The 24,836-nt window shown below is 49.3% G+C and overlaps 1 protein-coding gene across 2 annotated transcripts in view; it reads left to right on the top strand.

Annotated features, from left to right (window-relative positions):
• Nucleotides 1-24,836, top strand: part of FTSJ3 (FtsJ RNA 2'-O-methyltransferase 3) — a 183,874-nt gene that overhangs the window by 99,279 nt on the left and 59,759 nt on the right. For both annotated transcript variants that reach the window (XM_085651369.1, XM_085651368.1), the window contains exons 15-17: nucleotides 22,373-22,484; nucleotides 22,793-22,886; nucleotides 23,299-23,485. In XM_085651369.1, the coding sequence (XP_085507495.1) occupies nucleotides 22,373-22,484; nucleotides 22,793-22,886; nucleotides 23,299-23,485 (393 nt within the window). The remainder of the gene's footprint in view (nucleotides 1-22,372; nucleotides 22,485-22,792; nucleotides 22,887-23,298; nucleotides 23,486-24,836) is intronic.

Below are 24,836 nucleotides of genomic sequence, written 5' to 3'. Positions count from 1 at the left end.
AACAAGTTTAGCTGGAAGCGGAAGTCTGGCTATAGGGCGAAAGCTATTGGGGTCACTGATCGGAAGATGGGTGTGGCGGGGTGGTGGGAACAGACTCTACAACCAAACCAGTGCGTTGTAACGAGGGTTTTATTTTAGTCAACAGTGTCCTTTGACGTGTTATTCGTCGTCTCGTATTCGACGCCAGGGGGAGGCTTCTGCGATGGGGCTCCAGATTGAGTGTCTCCTGTGTAGTCCTCCCTTCGTAGCTTCGGGACTTGCTTCCGTCTTCTGGGGAAGCTCCGGGGTGTTCGGCCCAATGAAGCAATGCAAGACAAGAAGAGACCAGGTATTAGGACACCGAGCCGTTCTGTTATCAATCGGGGCCGGGAGTGAGGGAAACCAAGTGCTCTAGTGCTCGTGGTACCGCAACTAGGTGAGTTCGTGCTCAGTGAGGGGAGGGGGGGTGTAGAGCTCACTAGTACGGTGATAATTACTTTCAAGGCGGTGGCTGCGTCTTCCTTCCCACCCAGCCCGCTACTTTCCCCCGTACCTGCTCAAGCCACGCTCCTCCCGTGGGAACGTGGCGGGGCGACTCGTAGGATCGTTGGCCTCCTGGCTTGTCGCGGTCGTCTCCACTCCGCTCGGCTCTCTGGTCTTCGGTCTCTTCTCCACGTCGCTCCTCTTCCCAGCTCCTCGTCTTTCTCCACTGCAACACTCCGTCCGCCTCCGGGGAATCGCCGTCCGTCGTCTTCCGGGTTTCCTCTGTTTTTATCCCGCCCTCTGCCAAGACGTCATCAGGGGGCGTGGTTTCGTCCGTGAAGTAGGTCGTTTTAAAGGAGCCCGGTCCCGACTCCGATGTCCAGTCCTGGGATGGATAGGGATACCACGCGTCCTCTGCTGAACGGTCCAGCGGCTGCTGTAGGGGAAGAGAGGGCGGTGAATCCCACCAGTTCCAGTCTGTCGAGGCGGCGCTCTCGTCCCCGCCATACACCTCTCCCCCTGGATTCTCCCGATCGGGGAGAGGAAAGACTCGGGACAGGTAATCCGCATTCCCGTTCTCCTTCCCCTTCCTGTGTTGAACAGTGAAAGCATAAGGCTGGAGGGAGAGGAACCAGCGAAGTATTCGGGTGTTTTGACTCTTGTTTTGACACATCCACCGGAGGGGTGCGTGGTCAGTATAAAGAATGAACGGTTTGCCCTCTAGATAATATTGTAATTTGTCTATGGCCCACTTGATTGCTAGACACTCCCGTTCTATTGTTGGGTACCTGGTTTCTCTAGGGAATAGCTTACGACTGATATATAGTATTGGGTGTTCCAACCCATCACCCCCCTCCTGGGACAACACCGCCCCTATGCCTAGGTCAGACGCATCTGTGGCCAGAATAAAGGGTTTGGAGAAGTCGGGTGTTACTAAGACGGGGTGGGTGGTGACAGCCGTTTTGAGACTGCTGAATGCGTTCAGTGCCTCCTCACTGGGATTTAGAAGCTCTCGGGGCTTTACATCTTTTCGTAGGAGATTCGTGAGGGGGGCTGCTAGGTCCGCAAAATTGGGTATGAAGCGGCGATAGTAGCCTATTAAACCCAGGAACGCCCGTATTTCTTTCTTGTTCCTAGGGAAGGGGGTCCCCTCGATGGCTCGAACTTTGTTCATTTGGGGTGTGATGGTGCCTTCTCCCAACACGAAACCCAAATAGTTCACGCTGTGAAAAGCCGCTCGGGATTTTTTTGCGTTGACATGCAGACCCGCCTGTTGTAGAGCTTTGAGTATGGTCTGCAGATGTCGTAGATGTTCGGCCCAGGTGGTACTATAAATGACGATGTCATCTAGATAGGCTGAGCTAAATGTGTGATATGGCAGGAGTATGGTATTCATCAAACGCTGGAACGTGGCAGGCGCCCCATGGAGGCCAAAGGGTAGAACCGTGAACTCGAAGAGGCCTTCGTCCGTGATAAAGGCCGTCTTCTTCCTGTCTGATTCTCTGAGAGGCACCTGCCAGTACCCCTTTGTGAGGTCCAACGTGGTGATATACTTTGCTTCGCCAAGTTTTTCGATTAGCTCGTCCACTCGTGGAATAGGGTAGGCATCGAACGAGGATATGGCATTCAGCGCTCTAAAGTCCATGCAGAATCGCCTCGACCCATCCGGTTTCGGGACCATCACAATGGGGGAGGCCCAATCACTCTTTGAGGGGCGGATAACCCCAAGCATTGTCTACTTCTGCTTTTATAGCTTGTCTTCGGGCCGCAGGGATACGATACGGCCTTAACTTAACTCGTTTTCCGGGTTGTGTTTCGATGCTGTGTTCCACCAATGTCGTTTTCCCAGGGATGTCCGAGAATATATCCTGGTAGGGTAACAGCGCCTCTTCTAGGTCTTTCTTCTGCTGTTGTGTCATTTCCTCATTGATGATCAACTCGTTCAAGGTGCTTTGCTTGTTGCGGGTGGGAATAAGAAGGTTCAAAGCTTTTGGAGGGGGCCCAATCCATTTCTTTAATAAGTTTATGTGATACGATTGTACCTTGTTTGCCGTCACCTTCAGGCGGTAGGTCGTGTCGCCTATGGTATCAACCACTTCGTAAGGCCCCTTCCATTCGTGTTTCCCTTTTCCTGCGATAGGAGGAAGTAGGAGCAAGGCCCAATCCCCTTTCTTTAATGAGCGCAGCTTGGTCCCGCGGTCATAGGTTTTTCTTTGTTTTTCCTTCTGTTTCTCCAAGTTGGAGTACGCCAGGTTTCGCAGTTTGCCTAACTTGGACTTGAGGTGCTGTGTATAGTCTAATAAGGACCGTTGTTCTTGCTCTTCCTCCCTCTCCCAGGCATCCTTCGTAATTTCTAGTAAGGACCTCGGTTGTCGCCCATATAAAAGTTCGAAGGCGGAGTAACCGAGGCTACTCTGTTTCTGGGCTCGTATGACATAGAGCGCCAACGGCAATAGCCTATCCCAGTCCGAACCTTCTGTAGCGAGCATCTTCTTCAGGGTCGTTTTCAACGTTTGATTATAGCGCTCGACCAGCCCATCTGTTTGGGGGTGGTACACTGATGTGCGCAGGTGATGTATATTTAACGTTTTGCAGACTTCCCTCATTAGCCTTGATGTGAACGGGGTGCCCTGGTCCGTGAGGACCTCTTTCGGGAACCCGACTCGGGAGCATAACTCAATGAACTTCTCCGCTATATGTTCCGTTGTGGGAGTCCGCAGGGGAAAGGCTTCTATGTACCGGGTGGCGTAGTCCACAAGTACTAGCACATATACGTGACCCCTGGTAGACTTGGGTAAGGGACCTATCAGATCCATGCCGATTCTTTCAAACGGTCGGCCTATGGTGGGCATAGGCCGCAGGGGTGCAGCGGGTGGTCTCTGTACATTCTGTTTCTGGCATATCTCACAGCGCTGACAGTATTCCTGCACGTCCTTGTAGATTCCAGGCCAATAAAAATGTCTAAGGATGTTGTCGGTGGTCTTCTCTTTCCCGCTGTGTCCGGCCGTCAGGTGGGTATGTGCAAAGAACAATACTTGTTCCCTAAAGGACATCGGTACCAGCAACTGGGCATCCCCTCCCTCCTCCCCTTCCCTATACAGGAGGTCCTTTGTGATCCTAAACCGGGGATACCTTCTCGGATCCTGATCGTGGGTGGCATGCGCGCTCTCCCACGCGTTGACCAGCGTGGGATCACTGGCCTGCGCGAACCGAAAGCTGCGGTCTAATACCCACGGGTCCGGGGAGAGTAGTGCAGGTACAGAATGGGACCCGGAGGAGGGGGGAAGAGACAGGGACCTTTGGAATAAGGACAAGAATCCTGGATTATCGACACCCAGTATCATGTCTTCTGGAAGGGAATCCACCACCCCCACCCTTACCTTGTATGGTTCCATTTCTGCATGAGTCAGGGTCAGTTGGGTAAGGGGGTAGGGCCTAACATCCCCGTGAACACAACGTATGTACACTTGGGCACCCGGAACATACTGTGAGGGAAGTACCAACCTCTTGCGAACCACGGACTGTCTACAGCCTGAGTCTAACAGGGCCTGAACCTTCAAACCGTTCATCCTTACACTCACGTAGAAGGAAGACCCAAATTCGGCAGAATACAGAACGGTCCGGGGGAGGTATCCGACCTCCATTGGTTCTTCTGTGGGTTTTCTTCGTGGACAGAGTCTTGCTATGTGACCCCATTCGCCGCAATCAAAGCACTGGGGTCCCCGGGTCGGTGGTCCCTCCATTCTCATAGGCCGGGGTCGGGGAGGTTCCGGTGCTGGCTTCGCCTTCCTCTCCGCTTTTATCGTTGATGGACCTTTTGCATTTTTCTCGGTGTCCCACCCTAAAGTCTTTGGCTGGGCCCGAGCATAGTTAGCGGCCATTTCTATGGCTTGATCTAGAGTAAGTCCTGTGTGCTGTTTTAGCCACCGTTGAGTCGCATAGGGCAACGAGTCCATGAACTGTTCCATGTATATTCGGTTCATTATTTCCTCCTTCGTGCTGGAGGCCGGACGTAACCACTTGTCGGCCGCCATTTTTAACCGGAAGAACAATGTCTTTGGATTTTCCCCAGGGGAACCCCGTTCTCTCCTGAATCGAAGTCGATAGGCTTCCCCATCTAGCCCCAGGTGATCTAGGATGACCTCCTTAATGGTCGTGTATGGGGAGCTCCCTGTGGGGTTGGCGACCTGGTACGCGAACTGCGCCTCCCCTGATAAGAGGGGGGCCAGGAGGAAAGGCCATTTATCCTCAGGCCAACCCAAGGCCCTGGCGGCCCTTTCAAAGTTCATGAGGAAGACGTCTGGATCCTCTCCGGACACATACTTTTGTAATGCCATCCCTGATGGGTTTGGAAGGGTCGGGGTTCGGACCTCCACAGGATGTGAAACCGTAGCCACAGGGCCCACCTTCTGGAGACTCTCGATCTGTGCCGTTATGGTGTTTTGGAATTGTTCTCTATCAGCTTGGGCCGATGTCATCTGCCTCTGCACAGCCCATTCCAGCTTTTCTTGCCCCTTGATGAGGTGTTGGATGAGAGCGTCCATCTCGGTACTACAGACAGACTGTGATGGCGATCCCACTTCTGACACCAGTTGTGGCGGGGTGGTGGGAACAGACTCTACAACCAAACCAGTGCGTTGTAACAAGGGTTTTATTTTAGTCAACAGTGTCCTTTGACGTGTTATTCGTCGTCTCGTATTCGACGCCAGGGGGAGGCTTCTGCGATGGGGCTCCAGATTGAGTGTCTCCTGTGTAGTCCTCCCTTCGTAGCTTCGGGACTTGCTTCCGTCTTCTGGGGAAGCTCCGGGGTGTTCGGCCCAATGAAGCAATGCAAGACAAGAAGAGACCAGGTATTAGGACACCGAGCCGTTCTGTTATCAATCGGGGCCGGGAGTGAGGGAAACCAAGTGCTCTAGTGCTCGTGGTACCGCAACTAGGCGAGTTCGTGCTTAGTGAGGGGAGGGGGGGTGTAGAGCTCACTAGTACGGTGATAATTACTTTCAAGGCGGTGGCTGCGTCTTCCTTCCCACCCAGCCCGCTACTTTCCCCCGTACCTGCTCAAGCCACGCTCCTCCCGTGGGAACGTGGCGGGGCGCCTCGTAGGATCGTTGGCCTCCTGGCTTGTCGCGGTCGTCTCCACTCCGCTCGGCTCTCTGGTCTTCGGTCTCTTCTCCACGTCGCTCCTCTTCCCAGCTCCTCGTCTTTCTCCACTGCAACACTCCGTCCGCCTCCGGGGAATCGCCGTCCGTCGTCTTCCGGGTTTCCTCTGTTTTTATCCCGCCCTCTGCCAAGACGTCATCAGGGGGCGTGGTTTCGTCCGTGAAGTAGGTCGTTTTAAAGGAGCCCGGTCCCGACTCCGATGTCCAGTCCTGGGATGGATAGGGATACCACGCGTCCTCTGCTGAACGGTCCAGCGGCTGCTGTAGGGGAAGAGAGGGCGGTGAATCCCACCAGTTCCAGTCTGTCGAGGCGGCGCTCTCGTCCCCGCCACAATGGGGTTTTTTAATTAATGGAAGAATGGATGCCAATTTCCATTGACTGGGAAACAGCCCCGTATCAAACATCAAATTGAATAGACTGGAGAGCTGCTCAGCAATCGGACCCGCAGCTAATTTAGCCACCTTAATGGGGCAAGGGTCAAAAGGTGAACCAGACTTTGCTTCCAACAGGATCTTTTCTGTGTCTAGGGAGGACACTTGCCAAAATTTGGCCAGAGTCGGGTAGGAGACATGGTTATGGCTTAAGCCCTCCCCGCTAGTGTCTGGGCTGCTGATATTCCTCTTGTTAAAAATGGCACAGATGGTTTCCACCTTAGCGGAAAAGAATTCAGCCAAGTCTTCGCACAGCTGTTGGCTAGGTTGAACTGGGCATGGCTTTGGGGCAACCAGGTTGGCCACTGTCTTAAATAGCTCCTTAGCTGAATTGCTGGAGTCTGCAATCTTAGCTGCAAAGTAGGATTGTTTTGCCTTAAAAATGGCCTGTTTATATGTCTGAAGGCTGAATTTATACGTTTTTCTGTCAGATTCATAGTAATTACTCCTCCATCTGCGTTCATGCTGTTTGCAGATGAGCTTTTGGGCTCTAATCTCCTGTGAATACCATGGAGCAGAAGGCAGTGCTCTCTTCGGCCGCAAACTTTTTATAGGGGCTACAATATCACAGGCTTCCTGCAGCCAATGTGTATAATTATGACAGGCCATGTCCACATCGCCTGGCATTTCGACCGCCGAAGAGGACAACAATTTGATCAGGGGGTCACCCTTCACCCTATTCCAGCCTCTTATTCTTATCCTGTCTTTGTATCCAGCGATTGTCTTACCTGGATTATATAATAAAATTTCAAATTGGACAGCGGAGTGATCTGACCAGGCCAAGGGAAGGAGGCTCTTGAAGTGTGTGTTACTTTGGTTCGAGAAAATCCCATCCAACGTATGTCCTCCCTGTGCGTAGGGCCCACTACCTGCTGCCTAAGATCTAGCATCAGTTCCTCCAAGGCCCTTGTGTCAGGATCCTCCGTACATTCCAAATGAAAATTACATCACTGTCATTCTCAGCATTCCTGACACCGGCTCAGATACACAGGGAATGAGAACACACAGGATACTACACCCCGCCTCAGATGCACACAGGATACTACACACCGGCTCAAATACACCGGGAATGAGGACACACAGGATACTGCACCCCGCCTCAGATACACCGAGAATGAGAACACACAGGATACTACACCCCGCCTCAGATACACACAGGATACTACACCCTGCCTCAGATGCACACAGGATACTACACCCCGCCTCAGATACACCGGGAATGAACACACACAGGATACTACACCCCGCCTCAGATGCACACAGGATACTACACCCCGCCTCAGATACACCGGGAATGAGAACACACAGAATACTACACCCCGCCTCAGATACCCACAGGATACTCCACCCCGCCTCAGATACAGGTAAAAGCCTCAGGTGCTTTTACCTGGACATTGCAGGACGCGGGAGAGTCCGGGTCAGCGGCAGTATCTCGGGGGCAGCACAAGTGAAGGCCGACATCGCCAAGAGTCACCAGTGCCCGAACTACTCGCGCCGCCGCCCCGGGACTACACTTACCGGTAGGCTAAGCGGCGGCGCGCCCCTGTGACACCAGAAGAGCGCCAGGAGGCGAATTTCAACAGCGCGGCCCCCGGCAGGAGCGGGGGTGCTTTTACCTGGACATTGCAAGACGCGGGAGAGTCCGGGTCAGCGGCAGTATCTCGGGGGCAGCACAAGTGAAGGCTGACATCGCCAAGAGTCACCAGTGCCCAAACTACTCCCGCCGCCGCCCCGGGACTATACTTACCGGTAGGCTAAGCGGCGGCGCGCCCCTGTGACACCAGAAGAGCGCCAGGAGGCGCATTAAAACAGCGCGGCCCCCGCGTCGCGGGACGCCGGGCGAAGCCTGGGCAAAGGGCGGGCCCTCTGTGGCCCTCAGAGGCCAGAGGTGGCTGGGCTGGGCCATGGACCTTGGCTCCGTCTCAACGAATTTATAAACTAAGTGAGTCTCTTATATTTTGTCACTAGAGTAAAGTGCCTGTGTTTACCTATTTTGGTTATGTGCGTTGTATTGTGGCATATAGTCAAGTTGGACCATGTCGAAGTCCAAGACCGACAAAACTGTATCTGGGCTAGGAACCATGGACAACTACCTGGTTAAAAAGGTGAACCAAATTAATAATGAGCGTAGGGCCTCATTAGGTCGAGGAGATCACCCTGTTTCACACGAAGAGGTGCCTTTCCCACCGATGGACCAGGATGTAATTGATATCCTGGAGGGGGGCAATAGGGGCACCATTACGGCTGAAGCACAGGTCCATGCTGATTTAAATGATGTCCTACCTGAAATAATTAACGAATCAGCAGAAGAAGAGGAGCTACCACCCTCCCCTAGGCCAGTGAGACTATGCAGAAAGGCACAAACTAAATGTGGGAGGAAGAATACCAAAAAAAGACCTGAAAACGGCCATTCTGTCCCGAATAGCGCTGTGACTATAACTGATCGACAGGAAGGTATGAGTGTGGTTGGCACAAATCTAAACATAAATACGGAGCAACTTGCCCTTTTAACTCATTCCATAGAAGCAAAGATAGAGGCAAAAATCATAGAGCTGATGAAACCCCTGATATCTAAAATAGATACAGTGGCACTAGAAGTCGAGAGATTGGGTGGGCTGCTAGCAACACACCTGGCCTCAGCAGCGGCAGGAAGATCTAAGGTGGTGGACAAGAGATCAGTTGCTGAGGGACAGGGAGCTGGTAGAGCAAACTTACAGCAAACCATCCAACCAACATCTGCAATTGAGCCAGCCCCACTTGAGTCTATCCCTCCAACCACTCGGAATAAAAAGGCCACAGTAGATACTGAGGGAACGCCAGCTCCCAGGTATGCAAAGAAAAACCGCTATGCTAACCTCCCTCCTGAATGCGCACCTTATGTGGTTGTTCTTACAAATGTCCCCCCCATTGTGTGTCATCCTCATCAGGCCCATGAGGAACCCCACGATTCATTAAAAAATAGAACAGTATCATGGTTGAATAAAAACTGTGGGTTTCCAGTCACATTTGCTGACCAAATATTGTCAACAAGGAGGGTGAACTGGATCGGAACATCCAGGAAATCAACAAATGGAGACTGTATTATTGTTAATTTTAAGCATCCCCAACATGTTGCCACAGTTTTATTAAGAGCGGCATCCTTAGTTTATAATGTGAATAGTATATGTGCACGCCCACTTGGTTACTTCTATACCCATCTGATTAAAGACCCACTGAATTCTGGGTCATTTCGACCATTCACTCCTATTCAGCCACCGACCCCTAACGGAGCATATTTGTACAATGTTGGTAATCAGTGTGGGAAAGGGCTCAATATTGTAACGCAGAATAGATTTGATAATCTCTCAGGTCTAGAGTCATGGGAATGACGTGAGGAATTTGTGGGACAGGAAAATGGGAGATTGGAGGAAGTGGGATGCGCAGAGACAATCCGGGCAAAAATGAGTCAGAAAAATGTAATCTCATGGAACATTGCGGGTCTGGGCACTAAAATGGAGGATTGCAATTGGATTGGGTACATTAAGCAGTACCAAATCACCTGCTTGCAGGAGACTTGGTCTATTGACTGTAACCATTTTCTCGAAGGGTACAAGGCTTATTATGTCGTTGCAATAGCAACTATTAGGGGCAGGCCCAAAGGGGGATTGGTTACATTCATCTCGGTTGCATTATCCTGTAAAGTACGTAGAGTCTCAACAAGCAATACTGGAATTATTGGTCTAGTTTTAACGGGGGGAAACTGTATGGCCGGAGTGGTTAATTTTTATAATGCTATTAATATCTGCTTAGCTCCTAGCCAGATAGAAGCATTGAATGTTTTCATCAGTAGTTCTATGAAGGACTGTGCCCATAATCTTCTGATTATGGGAGATTTTAATGTTCATCCCTGCGGAGACCCTCTCTTTAAAAGTATCACAGATTTAAATGTCCACGATCCGTGGATTTTCATTTTGAACATATAACTGAGGGGGAACACTTAAATGATATGCTTAATGATCTGGACTTAACGGCGACAATGGCATTAACTGACCCTATTATGCGTTTTGAGATACCGACCTTTAAGGGTCATGGGAGGGGAACATTCATTGATTATGTATTTTTAACATCATCAATGCAGTCCTTTGTGGGTTCCTCTGCTATTGAAGTCAGTGAGTTCAGTGATCACAACCCACTCACTGTACACTTGAGGGGCACGTGGTTAGCCAAAGAAGGAAAGAATCCCCCTTCAGGCAGGGTGAGTACGACAGACGGGAGACGTCGTTTGAGATGGTCCAAGATCACCCCAGATTTGCTGTACAAAGAGATTAAAGTCGCCTGTGCAGATGAGATTACGGTTTGTACGCAAGAAGGTGCACAGCCACACAATGTCCTTAATGCTTTCCAAAGTTTAGCGGATAAGGTTTCAAAGCTGCTGTCAACTCCAGCAAAGAAGTTGGAGATCAAGGGACCTAAATGGTTTAATCATGATTGCTCAAAAGCTGCTAGAAATTTAAGAATAGTACTGGCAGCCAAACCAAGGATAAAGGCAGAAGTTCAGCTATGTCGCAAGATATATAAAACTTCTATCGCCCGACACAAGGAATTCCTTAGGGAAGAGGCATGGAGAGAGATTCTTGATCCTTCTACTCTGCAGTGTAGCACTAGATTCTGGGCAGTGATGAGGAAACCTTTTTTGGTCCATATTCCTAAGGAGGACTGGGAAGCACACTATAAGAAATTGTACTGTTGCTTGATGGATGAGTCCCTTAGCTCTGCCTTCTCTGTTAATAGAGGTGAAGTTATTGAGGGCACTGTGGGTCTAACAGCTGGTAAAGCACCAGGGCCTGATGGGATCCCTCCGGACTTGTACAAGTCAGAGCCTAACTTTTGGGCACCCATATTAGAATCTGTTTTTCATGCTGCTGTGATAGATGGGTGCCCGCAATCATGGGGAGTCTCTACAATTGTCCCGGTTTTTAAGAAGGGGAACAAAGATAGTCCACATTGTTATAGACCCATTTCACTAATAGACTCTATGGTTAAAATTGTAGGAAGAATTCTATTGCAGCGACTCTGACTGGGCAGAGGCAAAAAACATCATGTCCATTTCTCAGTATGGATTTTGCAGAGGTCGCTCTACAATAACTCAATGCCTTAACCTCTTTTTAATATTAAGTAAGTATACCGTAGCGCAAAGGGGGCACCATCCATCTCACCTTCATGGATCTGTCCTCAGCTTTCGACTGTGTAAACAGGGGAAAGCTGTGGCAGTCCATGAGGGAGAAGGGGGTAGTCAGTGGTGTGGTTGATTTTTTTGGCTGATCTACATAACAACACCAGAGCTAATGTGAGATACTCCCAAGATCTGAGTGTAACGAATAACTTTAGTATTAGAAAGGGCGTTCTTCAGGGATGTATCTTGGCCCCCTTCCTTTTTAATTTTTAAATTAATGAGCTAGATAGCGTGTTACAGAATGTCCTGGCTGACTGTCCTAGAGTCGGTAGGCGGGGAATTCCTATACTTCTGTACGCAGATGATGCGGTTTTAATTTCGAGAACTGAGAAGGGACTTCAATCTCTCCTAGATGCTTTTAAATTGTTTGACAGATAGAGATCTTTTGGTTAACAATTCCAAATCATTTGTCATGCAAGTAGGTCAGCAACCAAAGAGGACTTTCACATTTAAAATCGATGAAGCTATAATCCCCTTAACATAAACGTTCTCTTACCTTGGGGTCCTCTTTGATACCAAACTTAATTGGGCCCCTCACCTTGCAAAAAAGAAAGGAGAACTCGTGAGGGTTAATGCTTCTATTTTTAATTTTGCTGCCAAATTGGGGGAAAACCCCATGTTCGAGGCATATGAGCTGCAGATCACACACTAAGGATAAGATCGCCATTTGGTGTTGGGCTCGGATGATTGCAGGTTGTTGTTGTCTTCGGAAGAAGTCTTTGGTCACGAGATAGGTGACTCCTCCTCTGGACAACAGTGCGCATGGGCATCCACTCCATCCTCAGATTGTTTTTTTCCGCCATTGGGCTCGGATGACTTTTTTTCCGCTCCAGCAGAAAACTTCTAGCAATCACAACAACTCTCAAAAAATTATAACTAGACGTCGAAATCCCATCGGACCGGCTCCGGACGAGGCTGATGGAAAGGACACCCTTTAAAAAATGCCCCCAATGCGGAGCAAAGTTCCCCCACAGTGATCACCACGAGGTCTATAATTTGTGCCTCTCACCAGACCACAACGAATCCAGCTGTCCAGCCTGCGCCGCATTCCGTTCGAAGAAAACTATCCGGGACCGAAGAGCTCGACGCCATATCATGGCCAAACCAGTTCCGGAACCAGAAGACATCTTTGCACAGGATGTCCCTGACGACGATTCCGAAGTCCTCCAGATCGTGTCCGAGGCCGACGATTCTGATCCGGGGCAGCCTGTGTGTACCAGCTCCCCTACCCAACCCCACCAACAAAAGACATTGGTCAAGACTCTGCCTGCTGGGCCCAGTCGCGATCCAAAATCATCTTCAGAAGCCCTGCCCCCGGGCCCGGCTCCGAAGAAAACTAAGCCTGCAGGTGGCTTGGGCTCGAGCAAACCTCATATTATTGTGCCTACAATACCTTCGGCACCGAAGCAGGCTCCGAGGCCGAAATCTCCATCAGCACCGAAACGTCACTCGGCACCGACATCTCCACCGGCACCGAAACGTTCTTCGGCACCGAGGTCTCCACCGGCACCGAAAGGTTCATCGGCACCGAAAGGTCCTTCGGCACCAAAAGGTTCTTCGGCACCGAAAACTCCATCGGACCCGAAAAGTTCTTCGGCTTCAAAAACATCCTGGGTGCCGAAAAAAGTCCAGAAAGAACCTGCCGATCTCACAAAATCCAGATCGGAACCCAAAAAGTCGGCGACAAAGCCACCTTCGGACACTGAGTAACTTTTTCGGCCAGATCCAACGCAAAAACGAATTTACATCAATCCTAAAACCGGACATGTCACAGCGGTGCCATACAAGAAAAGGAAGCTGGACACACCACCTCCTCCAGCTCCTCGGAAGAAGAAGGACTGTGCCACTTCACCCATACGTCCTTCCTCTCCTATATTACTTCCTATCCCATCCCCCCCACCCCCACCGCCTTCTCCTCTACCATCTCCTTCTCACACACCATCTCCACAGGATGATGATGATTTAGGGGGAGGGGGAGACCCGGATTTCCTTAATGATCCCACTGATCCTAATGATCCCTTTACAATCCCGGACACGGCACCCATAGATGACTGGGCTTACCCTATGCCTGACATGCCTGATCCCACTCCATACCCCTCAAAACCCTCCCCTCCTGATGACCAATTAGGGTTTGGTCAGCTTATAAACAGGGCGGCACTGTTCCATGGCGTCACCATGCACACAGACACTCCTGAGGAAGATTTTCTCCTCGACACCTTTGAGCAGTCGCAAAAACCCGTTCACATTCTACCCATGATTAAGGGAGTGATAAAGCACGCCACTGAGGTTTTTAAAGACCCTGTTAGGGCCAGGGTTCTTAACCCCCGGATCGAAAAAAAATACAGACCGGCACCACAGGATCCTGCGTACATCAAAGCGCAACTCCCCTTAGACTCTTTAGTCGTGTCAAATGCCAGAAAGCGGGCGAACTCCCAAACAACCGGAGACACACCGCCCCCAGACAAAGAGTCTAAACTCTTGGAGGCTTCTGGCAAAAGGGTTGCCGCACAAGCTGCTAACCACTGGCGTATTGCCAATACACAAGCCCTATTGGCTCGCTATGATAGGGCTCATTATGATCAACTGGAGGACCTTTTGCAACACCTGCCTGATCAATACAAATCACAGGCCAATGACCTCATCCAAGAGGGCAAACTAATATCAAATGCCTCCATCAAATGTGCATTAGATGCAGCGGACACCGCCTCTAGGGAAGTCAACACAAGCGTACTGCTCAGACGCCACGCATGCCTCCGCATTTCCGGCTTTAAGCCTGAAGTACAAACCACCATTCTTGCTCAACCCTTTAATCAGGAGCAACTATTCGGACCCGCAGTAGACACTGCATTAGAAGAAATGAAGAAAGATAATGAGACTGCCAAATCAATGGGAGCATTACAGTCTCCTCAAGCCAGAGGCTCCTTTCGTCGCTCCTTTTATAGAGGGGCTCCAAAAATGTGGGAACAGACACCTCTTCCACCTTCAAAACATCCGGTCAAACATCCCCTAACAGAGGATATTTTAGATGAGGTTACAGTGGAAATAATACCAAAGGCCGAGGGCGGGGCAACAACAACACCCGCACCTCTCCAGCCGCTAAACAGTGACTTACCACCACTCCCCCCAGACCATTCCACTCCGGTCGGGGGAAGACTCCAACAGTTCCTACCTGTCTGGAATTCCATCACAACAGATAGGTGTGTAAGACAAATTATCCAGTCTGGCTACTGCCTCAAACTCATAAACACCCCCCCAAACATACCACCCAAACACCGTCCCATGTCGTCTCACCACCTCACGCAGGAAATTCAGTCTTTGCTTCAAAAACACGCAATAGAACCAGTTCCACTCCAACATCAGGGCACAGGAGTATATTCTCTATACTTCCTCATTCCCAAAAAGGACAAGACTTTAAGACCCATACTAGACCTCAGACTACTAAACCAGTATATACAATCAGACCACTTCCACATGATCACTCTCCAGCAAGTCCTTCCATTACTTCAACAAGGCGACTTCCTTGCCACATTGGACCTCAAGGACGCATATTTTCACATCCCTATGCATCCTGCGCACAGAAAGTATCTACGATTCGTGGTAGACGGTCAGCACTATCAGTTTACAGTTCTCCCATTCGGAGTAACAACCGCACCCAGGGTATTCACCAAATGCTTAGCAGTTGTGGCAGCGCATCTCAGGAGACAACAAATCCATGTCTTCCCCTATCTGGACGATTGGCTCATAAAAGCCAATACTCTCGACAAATGCGTTCTCCACACACCACAATATTCAAACCCTACACAACTTGGGATTTACAATCTACTATCCCAAATCTCAACTACAACCCTCCCACGTACATCAGTACCTGGGAGCCACCATAGATACATCCAAGGCCATAGCTTTTCCCAGCACAGCCAGGATAGCCAACATACAAAACCTCATCAAAAAATTTCAAACCCAACACTCGCTGCCAGCAAGAGTGTTTATGCAACTCTTAGGCATGATGGCGTCATGCATCTCCATAGTACCCCATGCACGCCTTCAAATGCGTCCCCTACAGGAATGTCTAGCACAACAGTGGAACCAGGCCCACGGACAACTTACCGATCTGGTGTTGGTGGACAGCCGCTCACTTCGTTCACTGAAGTGGTGGAACACCATCAACCTGTCCAAAGGGCCGCCGTTCTTAGAGCCTCTTCCACAAATTGTGCTGACCACCGACGCATCTCTTACGGGGTGGGGAGCCCACCTCCTTCAACACACCACTCAGGGCAGGTGGACCACTCAACAAAAACAGCTCCACATCAATCACCTAGAACTTCTGGCGGTGTTCCTAGCACTCAAATCCTTCCAAGTGCATCTAAAAAATAGAACTGTCCTCATTCGCACGGACAACATGACCACAATGTATTACATACAGAAGCAGGGGGGGACACATTCTCTACAACTGTCCCAACTTGCACAACAAATCTGGAGATGGGCAATTCCCCAAAACATCTACCTACTAGCAGAACACCTCCCAGGGGTTCAGAACCAGGTGGCCGACCTCCTAAGTCGCCACACACAGCAAATACACGTCCTACTGCCATTCTTCCAAAAGTGGGGACAACCAGACATAGACCTGTTCGCCACACAAGAAAACGCAAAATGCCCAACCTTCGCCGCCAGGTTTCCACACCCACAGTCAAAGGGCAATGCAATATGGATGAACTGGTCAGGCAGATTTGCGTACGCTTTTCCGCCTCTCCCACTCATTCCATTTGTGGTACGCAAACTGAAACAACAGTCGCTAACGCTTATCCTAGTAGCTCCCACCTGGGCACGTCAGCCCTGGTTCACCACACTTCTGGAACTATCTAGTTCCACATCAAAAATTGCGTCTCTCCCCGGCTCTATTAACCCAGAACCATGGAGAAATCAGACACCCAGATCCTCAAACTCTGAACTTGGCAATCTGGCTCCTGAAGTCTTAGAGTTCGGATACCTCAACCTTCCTCCAGACTGTATGAATGTCATAAAAGAAGCCAGAAGACCTACTACTAGGGCGTGTTATGCAGCAAAATGGAAAAGATTTGCCATTTACTGCACCAACAATGACATACGTCCACTGGATGCGTCCATCCAAAACATCATTTGCTATTTACTACACTTGCAAAGATGCAATTTAGCGTATTCCTCTATACGTCTACATCTAGCAGCATTAGCAGCCTACTTGCAAAATAGGCAACACCTGTCCCTCTTTAAGGTACCAGCCATTAAAGCATTTATGGAAGGTCTTAAAAGAATTATTCCTCCAAGATTACCACCTTCACCAGTGTGGAACCTTAATATTGTTCTAACAAGGCTCATGGGTCCCCCATTTGAACCAATGCACAAATACGAACTGCAGTTCCTAACATGGAAAGTGGCTTTCCTTGTCGTAATCACATCCCTGCGAAGAGTAAGTGAAATACAAGCCTTAACTCTTGAAGAACCCTTCCTACGACTACATCGTAACAAAGTGGTTCTTAGGACAAACCCAAAATTCCTCCCTAAAGTCATCTCCCCTTTCCATCTAAACCAGTCAGTCGAACTGCCAGTCTTCCCTAATCCAGACTCAGTAGCTGAGAGGGCACTTCATACCTTAGATGTTTAAAAGAGCCTTGCTTTATTACATCGACAGAACCAAACCTTTTCGAAAAACCAAGCAACTGTTTGTTGCTTTCGCTCCACCACATAAGGGCAACCCTATTTCCAAATCGGGTATAGCCAGGTGGATAGTTAAATGTATCCAAATATGTTACCAAAAAGCTAAACGTACTCTTACAGTTCCCCCTAGGGCGCACTCCACGCGTAAAATAGGGGCTTCTATGGCATTCTTAGGGAACATCCCCTTGGAAGACATTTGCAAAGCAGCCACATGGTCTACTACACACACCTTCGCTAAGCACTACTGTGTCGATGTGCAATCCAAACAACAAGCTTCAGTAGGCCAAGCTGTCCTAAAAACTCTATTCCAAACTGCTGCAACGGATACAGGTGACCACCGCTAGGGGAGACACTGCTATATAGTCTATCCGTAGTGTCTGATCTGCAGCTTATATACCTTTAACGGAATATGCTACTTACCAGTATGCATCTGTTCTTGGCATGTAGAGCTGCAGAGCCACACACGCCCACCCGCCTCCCCGGGACCTGTATCTGTTCCAGCATTGTCTTAATTAGACACTACACATGGACATCCTTTCTCTTTACTTCTTATACACTCCATCATTTCCCATCATGGCGAAAAACAATCTGAGGATTGAGTGGATGCCCATGCGCACTGTTGTCCAGAGGAGGAGTCACCTATCTCGTGACCAAAGACTTCTTCCGAAGACAACAACAACCTGCAATCATCCGAGCCCAACACCAGATGGCGATCTTATCCTTACTGTGTGGCTCTGCAGCTCTACATGCCAAGAACAGATGCATACTGGTAAGTAGCATATTCCTTGTGCCATGTTAAAACTGTATAATGCAAAGTCAGTGGCAACTGCAATTTATGGCAGTGAAATTTGGGGGTATGTTGGTGGTGAGCAACTGCAGATTGCTGATAACTCTTTTTTGAAGCGTCTTCTATGTGTCCCTGCAGGCGCGTCTAACCTTGTCGTACATGAAGAGCTAGGGACGCAGTATTTAAGTGACATGTTCTCTACGTCCCTTGACCTGTTGGCTTAAATTATGGTTGAATCAGGATATACCACTAACGCATTTGATTGTGAGGGATTTTTTGGGTCAGGATAAGGTAACGTGTACCCCTTGGATAAAATATCTGAAATCCAACTTTGCTATGCTTGGCCGTCCAGAACTGTTTGAATACCCGAGTAAAATTGTAAAAGGGGACTTGAAGCTCATTAAACGGGCCTTCCTTATGGATAGGAGGACCCGGAGGGAAGGTGTGGAGCTCCAGAAACAAAGTGTGAGGAAATTTGCCATGCTGAAAACCTGTGAAACTATAGAACCGTACCTGACCGGCTCACTGACCTCCCATGAAAATTTTTTGCTGACGAGGTTCAGGTTAAATCTCTTCCATCATCTGTTGATCAGACCAAAAACAGACATTTTTAATAAAGCGGCAGCACCCTGCGGCTGCGACGGAAAGTCTCCGCAGGACATGCTGCATTTTATATTTTTATGTACGTTTTATGAATTCCCAGGCAAGCGCTATTTTGTAACTCTTTTAAAAAAAACTTGATTTTACACATCAGACCGGCACTAATGTACTTTCAACTCCTGCATAGTGACAGTATCCTACATATGAAGGAATTTTTAAAATTAACTGTCAAATTGAGGAACTGTCTGGACCAGTAATGATTCACTGTGTATTTTGCACTATCTATGTCCTTATCTTTAGTAATGACTCTATTTTGGGGAAGAAAGTATAGTTATTCACTTTTGGCACTTTACCTGAAATGTGTTTACTTTTTTCTTGTGACATGTATTTTAAATTGTATATGCTCTTTTATGGTTTGTAAATGAACCGAAATAAAGTATATATATATATATATATATATATATATATATATATATATATATATATATATATATATATATATATATATATATATATATATATACACCGCCTCAGATATACACAGGATACTACACCCCGCCTCAGATACACACAGGATACTACACACCGCCTCATATACACTGGGAATGAGGACACACAGGATACTACACCCGCCTCAGATACACACAGGATACTACACACCGCCTCAGATACACTGGGAATGAGGACACACAGGATACTACACCCCGCCTCAGATACACACAGGATACTACACACCACCTCAGATACACTGGGAATGAGGACACACAGGATACTACACCCCGGCTCAGATACACACAGGATACTACACCCCAGCTCAGATACACTGGGAATCAGGACACACAGGATACTACACACCGGCTCAGATGCACACAGGATACTACACCCCGCCTCAGATGCACACAGGATACTACACCCCGCCTCAGATGCACACAGGATACTATACCCCGCCTCAGATGCACACAGGATACTACACCCCGCCTCAGATGCACACCGGATTCTACACCCCGGCTCAGATACACACAGGATACTACACACTGCCTCAGATGCACACAGGATACTACACCCCGCCTCAGATGCACACAGGATACTACACCCCGCCTCAGATACACACAGGATACTACACCCCGCCTCAGATACACACAGGATACTACACCCCGCCTCAGATACACACAGGATACTACACCCCGGCTCAGATACACCGGGAATGAGAACACACAGGATACTACACCCCGCGTCAGTTACCCACAGGATATTACACCCCGCCTCAGATACACACAGGATACCACACCCCGGCTCAGATACACCCGGAATGAGGACACACAAGATACTACACCCCGCCTCAGATACACACAGGATACTACACCCTGGCTCGGATACACACAGGATACTACACCCCGCCTCAGATACACACAGGATACTACACCCCGGCTCAGATACACCAAGAATGAGGACACACAGGATACTACACCCCGGCTCAGATACACACAGCATACTACACCCCGGCTCAGATACACCGAGACTGAGGACACACAGGATACTACACCCCGGATCAGATACACACAGCATACTACACACCAGCTCAACTACACAGGGAATGAGGACACAGGCTACTACACACCAGCTCTGATATACAGGGAATGAGGACACAGGATACTACACACTAGCTCTGATTTACAGGGAATAAGGACACACAGGATACTACACCCCGGCTCAGATACACACAGGATACTACACACCAGCTCTGATATACAGGGAATGAGGACACACCGGATACTGCACATCGGCTCAGATATACAGGGAATGAGGACACACTGGTTACTATACAACGGCTCAGATACACACAGGATACTACACACCAGCTCTGATATACAGGGAATGAGGACACAGGATAGTACACTACAGCTCAACTACACAGGGAATGAGGACACAGGCTACTACACACCAGCTCTGATATACAGGGAATGAGGACACAGGATACTACACACCAGCTCTGATTTACAGGGAATAAGGACACACAGGATACTACACCCCGGCTCAGATACACACAGGATACTACACACCAGCTCTGATATACAGGGAATGAGGACACACAGGATACTGCACACCGGCTCAGATATACAGGGAATGAGGACACACTGGTTACTATACACCGGCTCAGATACACACAGGATACTACACACCAGCTCTGATATACAGGGAATGAGGACACACTAGATACTACACATCGGCTCAGCTACAAACCTTATACTACACACCGGCTCATATACACAGGATACTACAGACCAGCTCTGATATACAGGGAATGAAGACACACAGGATACTACACCCCTGGCTCAGATACACACAGGATGCTACACATCACCTCGGATACACACAGGATACTAAACACCAGCTCAGATACACACCAGAACCTACACACCGTCTCAGATACAAACCAGATACTACACACCGGCTCAGATACACACAGGATACTACACTACAGCTCAGATACACAGGGAATGAGGACACAGGATACTACACACCAGTTCAGATACACACAGAATACTAAACAGCAGCTCTGATATACAGGAAATGAGGACACACAGGATAATACACCCCGGCTCAGATACACACAGTACACTACACACCACCTCAGATACACACAGAATACTACACACCAGCTCCGATATACAGGGAATGAGGATACACAGGATACTACATCCCAGCTCAGATGCACACAGGATACTACACAACAGCTCATACACAGGGAGTGAGGACACACAGGATCCTACCACCCGGCTCAGATACACACAGGATACTACACACCAGCGCTGATATATAGGGAATGAGGACACACAGGATACTACACACCAGCTCAGATACACACAGGAACCTACACACTGGCTCAGATACAAACTGGATACTACACACCAGCTCTGATATACAGGGTATGAGGACACACAGGATACTACACACCGGCTCAGATACACACAGGATACTACACACCACCTCAGATACACACATGATACTACACACCAGCTCTGATATACAGGGAATGAGGACACACAGGCTCAGATACACACAGTATACTACACACCACCTCAGATACACACAGGATAATACACACCAGCTCTGATATACAGGGAATGAGGACACACAGGATACTACACACCGGCTCAGATACACACAGTATACTACACACCACCTCAGATACACACAGGATACTACACACCTCAGATACACACAGGAACCTACACACCGTCTCAGATACAAACCGGATACTACACACCGGCTCAGATTCACACAGGATACTACACACCAGCTCTGATATACAAGGAATGAGGACACACTGGATACTACACCCCGGCTCAGATACAAACCTTATACTACACACCACCTCAGATACACACAGGATACTACACACCTCAGATACACACAGGAACCTACACACCGTCTCAGATACAAACCGGATACTACACACCGGCTCAGATTCACACAGGATACTACACACCAGCTCTGATATACAAGGAATGAGGACACACTGGATACTACACCCCGGCTCAGATACAAACCTTATACTACCCACCAGCTCATATACACAGGATACTACAGACCAGCTCTTCTATACAAGGAATGAGGACACACAGGATACTACAGCCCCGGCTCAGATACACACACAATGCTACACACCACCTCAGATACACACAGGAACCTACACACCATCTCAGATACAAACCGGATACTACACACCGGCTCAGATACACACATGATACTACACAACAGCTCAGATACACAGGGAATGAGGACACAGGATACTACACACTAGTTCAGATACACAGGTAATGAGCACCCACAAAATATTACACACCGGTTCAGATACACACCATCTACACAACAGCTCGGATATACAAGGAATGAGGACATAGAATGTTACACCCACTCAGATACACAGGGAATGAGGACACAGGATACTACACACCAGCTCAGATACACAGGGAACGAGGATGCAGGATACTACACATCCCTTTGATTCCTGCTTGTTGTTTGTTACAGAGTGAGTTTTGCCACCGAGGAGGCGCCCGAGGATGAGACCAACCCTCTTCTGGTCCCCTTGGAGGAGAAGTCTGTGAGGGAGGAGCGCGAGGCCAGTCTCTGGTTTGGAAAGGTACTCTGTCTCCTGCAGGTCTTTGCCAACCCTACCTTTGTCCTGTACATGTCGTCCTTGCACACACTTTGATCTCCTCTAGTCCAACCCTCCCCCACTTCTGCAGTTAATATTTGTGTCTTAATTTTACTTCATAGGCTGATTTTATTTTTTGTTCTAATTTTTTTGCCTGTGTTTTTAACTCCCATTTTCTAATTCCCAGTATTATCCATTTTTATTCCTTATTTTTCTACTGTCATTCCCTTTATTCCTTATTTTGTCCCTGGTTTTAATAGTTGTTGACTTTGCTCTATGCTTTCTGTTTTCAGGATATTTTTGCCGGCATCGAGGCCGATGGTGATGCGGAGCTGGAAGTGAAGCAAGCGAAGGCCTTGTATGAGAAGAGAGGAGGGGTTGTGTCCGGTGAGAAGTCTAGCTTTAGGCCGTGTAACTGAGGAGGGGTGGCAAGGTTATAAGAAGTCAATGGGCTAGTGGGTGGGGTCTAGAAAGCCACAAGTTGGGGGGGGGGGGGGTCATAGTCGGAGGTCCAGTGGTAAGGACCAAGGGTGTCATACCGTCAGCTCTATGGGGGGGGGAACAGAGGCTGAACGTCCCAGTGAGTGAAGTGGCAGAAAGTTAGTGGTAAGATGTTAGTGGCTGTCTGAAGGCCAGGTATGTGGTGGCACTAGGCCAGGAGCTGGATGGGGGAGGCGTGAGGCAAACATTGATCTTTGAGGTTTCAAGTAATGGACAAGAAGACTTCAAGAAAAAGTTGAGTGAAGAAATCTGGGTGTGAAACAGTATTTCTTACTTTGAGGACTGTCCTGTTTTCTAGGCTTGGAGCTGCCAGAGAAGAAAATTGCTGTGAAAAAGAAATCTGATCCCGTGGAGGAAATAAAAGGAAAGGAAGAGGAGAAGGTTGTAAGCCCTGGGAACAAAAGTCCGCTTGGGCAGGTGCAGGCCAGCAGCACCGAAGCAGCAGCCACTGCCACCTCCGACGAGAGCAGCAGTGAAGATGAAAAGTAAATATTATCATTTCATATTCAAAATCCTAGCCAAGCACTTCTTATGGTGACAGCCTCTGGACAGGGATTGGAGTGTAGCAGAAGTGACAGCCCTGGGCTGGTTTAGCCAAGTACAGCTTACAGTGACAGCAGCTGGACACGGCTGGGAGTTCAGCTTAGAAGAAAGCCCTGTTGGTGACTTTGACTGGGGAGTGCTGTAAAGAGTGGAGTATGTTGGTGACAGCTGCTGGCTGGAGCCACAGAGTGCTCTGAAGAGAGGAGTATGTTAGTGACAGCTGCTGGCTGGAGCACGGAGTGCTGTAAGGAGTGGAGTATGTTAGTGACAGCTGCTGGCTGGAGCCACAGAGTGCTGTAAGGAGTGAAGTGTGTCAGTGACAGCTGCTGGCTGCAGCACGGAGCGCTGTGAAGAGTGGAGTATGTTAGTGACAGCTGCTGGCTGGAGCCACAGAGTGCTGTAAGGAGTGGAGTGTGTCAGTGACAGCTGCTGGCTGGAGCACGGAGCGCTGTGAAGAGTGGAGTATGTTAGTGACAGCTGGTGGCTGGAGCACCGAGTGCTGTGAAGAGTGGAGTTTTGTCGCAGACTTCACGGTTATCTGTCACCCCTTCTTTAGATGGTTTGGATGTGATGATGGACGCTTCGCTGAACCTAGGTACCCTCGAGCAGAGGAGGTCTGGTGCTTTAGAAATGTCCGCTTTGAGGTGACCATTCCTTACATACTGAACACTTATGGTTGTCCCTAGGATGGGTCCTTGGGCTTTTGAGTGAATTGTCTCCCTGACTCTTTACTTATACACAGCGTGTCTTCTCCGGATTATGGATGTTTAGAGAGATGGGCTGTTAACGAAGCATTTACCACACACCGTATTTTGCTCCAGTGTTGCTCTTACACTGACACCTGCTGGCCGGGGCAGACGATGCTGCTGAGAGCCCAGTACTGCTCTTACACGGACACCTGCTGGCCGGGGCAGGCGATGCTGCTGAGAGCCCAGTACTGCTCTTACACGGACACCTGCTGGCCGGGGCAGGCGATGCTGCTGAGAGCCCAGTACTGCTCTTACACTGACACCTGCTGGCCGGGGCAGGCGATGCTGCTGAGAGCCCAGTACTGCTCTTACACTGACACCTGCTGGCCAGGGCAGGCGATGCTGCTGAGAGCCCAGTACTGCTCTTACACTGACACCTGCTGGCCGGGGGAGGCGATGCTGCTGAGAGCCCAGTGCTGCTCTTACACTGACACCTGCTGGCCGGGGCAGGCGATGCTGCTGAGAGCCCAGTGCTGCTCTTACACTGACACCTGCTGGCCAGGGCAGGTGATGCTGCTGAGAGCCCAGTGCTGCTCTTACACTG

Source organism: Triturus cristatus, chromosome 4_1, assembly GCF_964204655.1.
Source record: "Triturus cristatus chromosome 4_1, aTriCri1.1, whole genome shotgun sequence".
Taxonomy (NCBI): Eukaryota; Metazoa; Chordata; class Amphibia; order Caudata; family Salamandridae; genus Triturus; species Triturus cristatus.
This window is presented reverse-complemented; position numbering and strand designations above follow the sequence as displayed.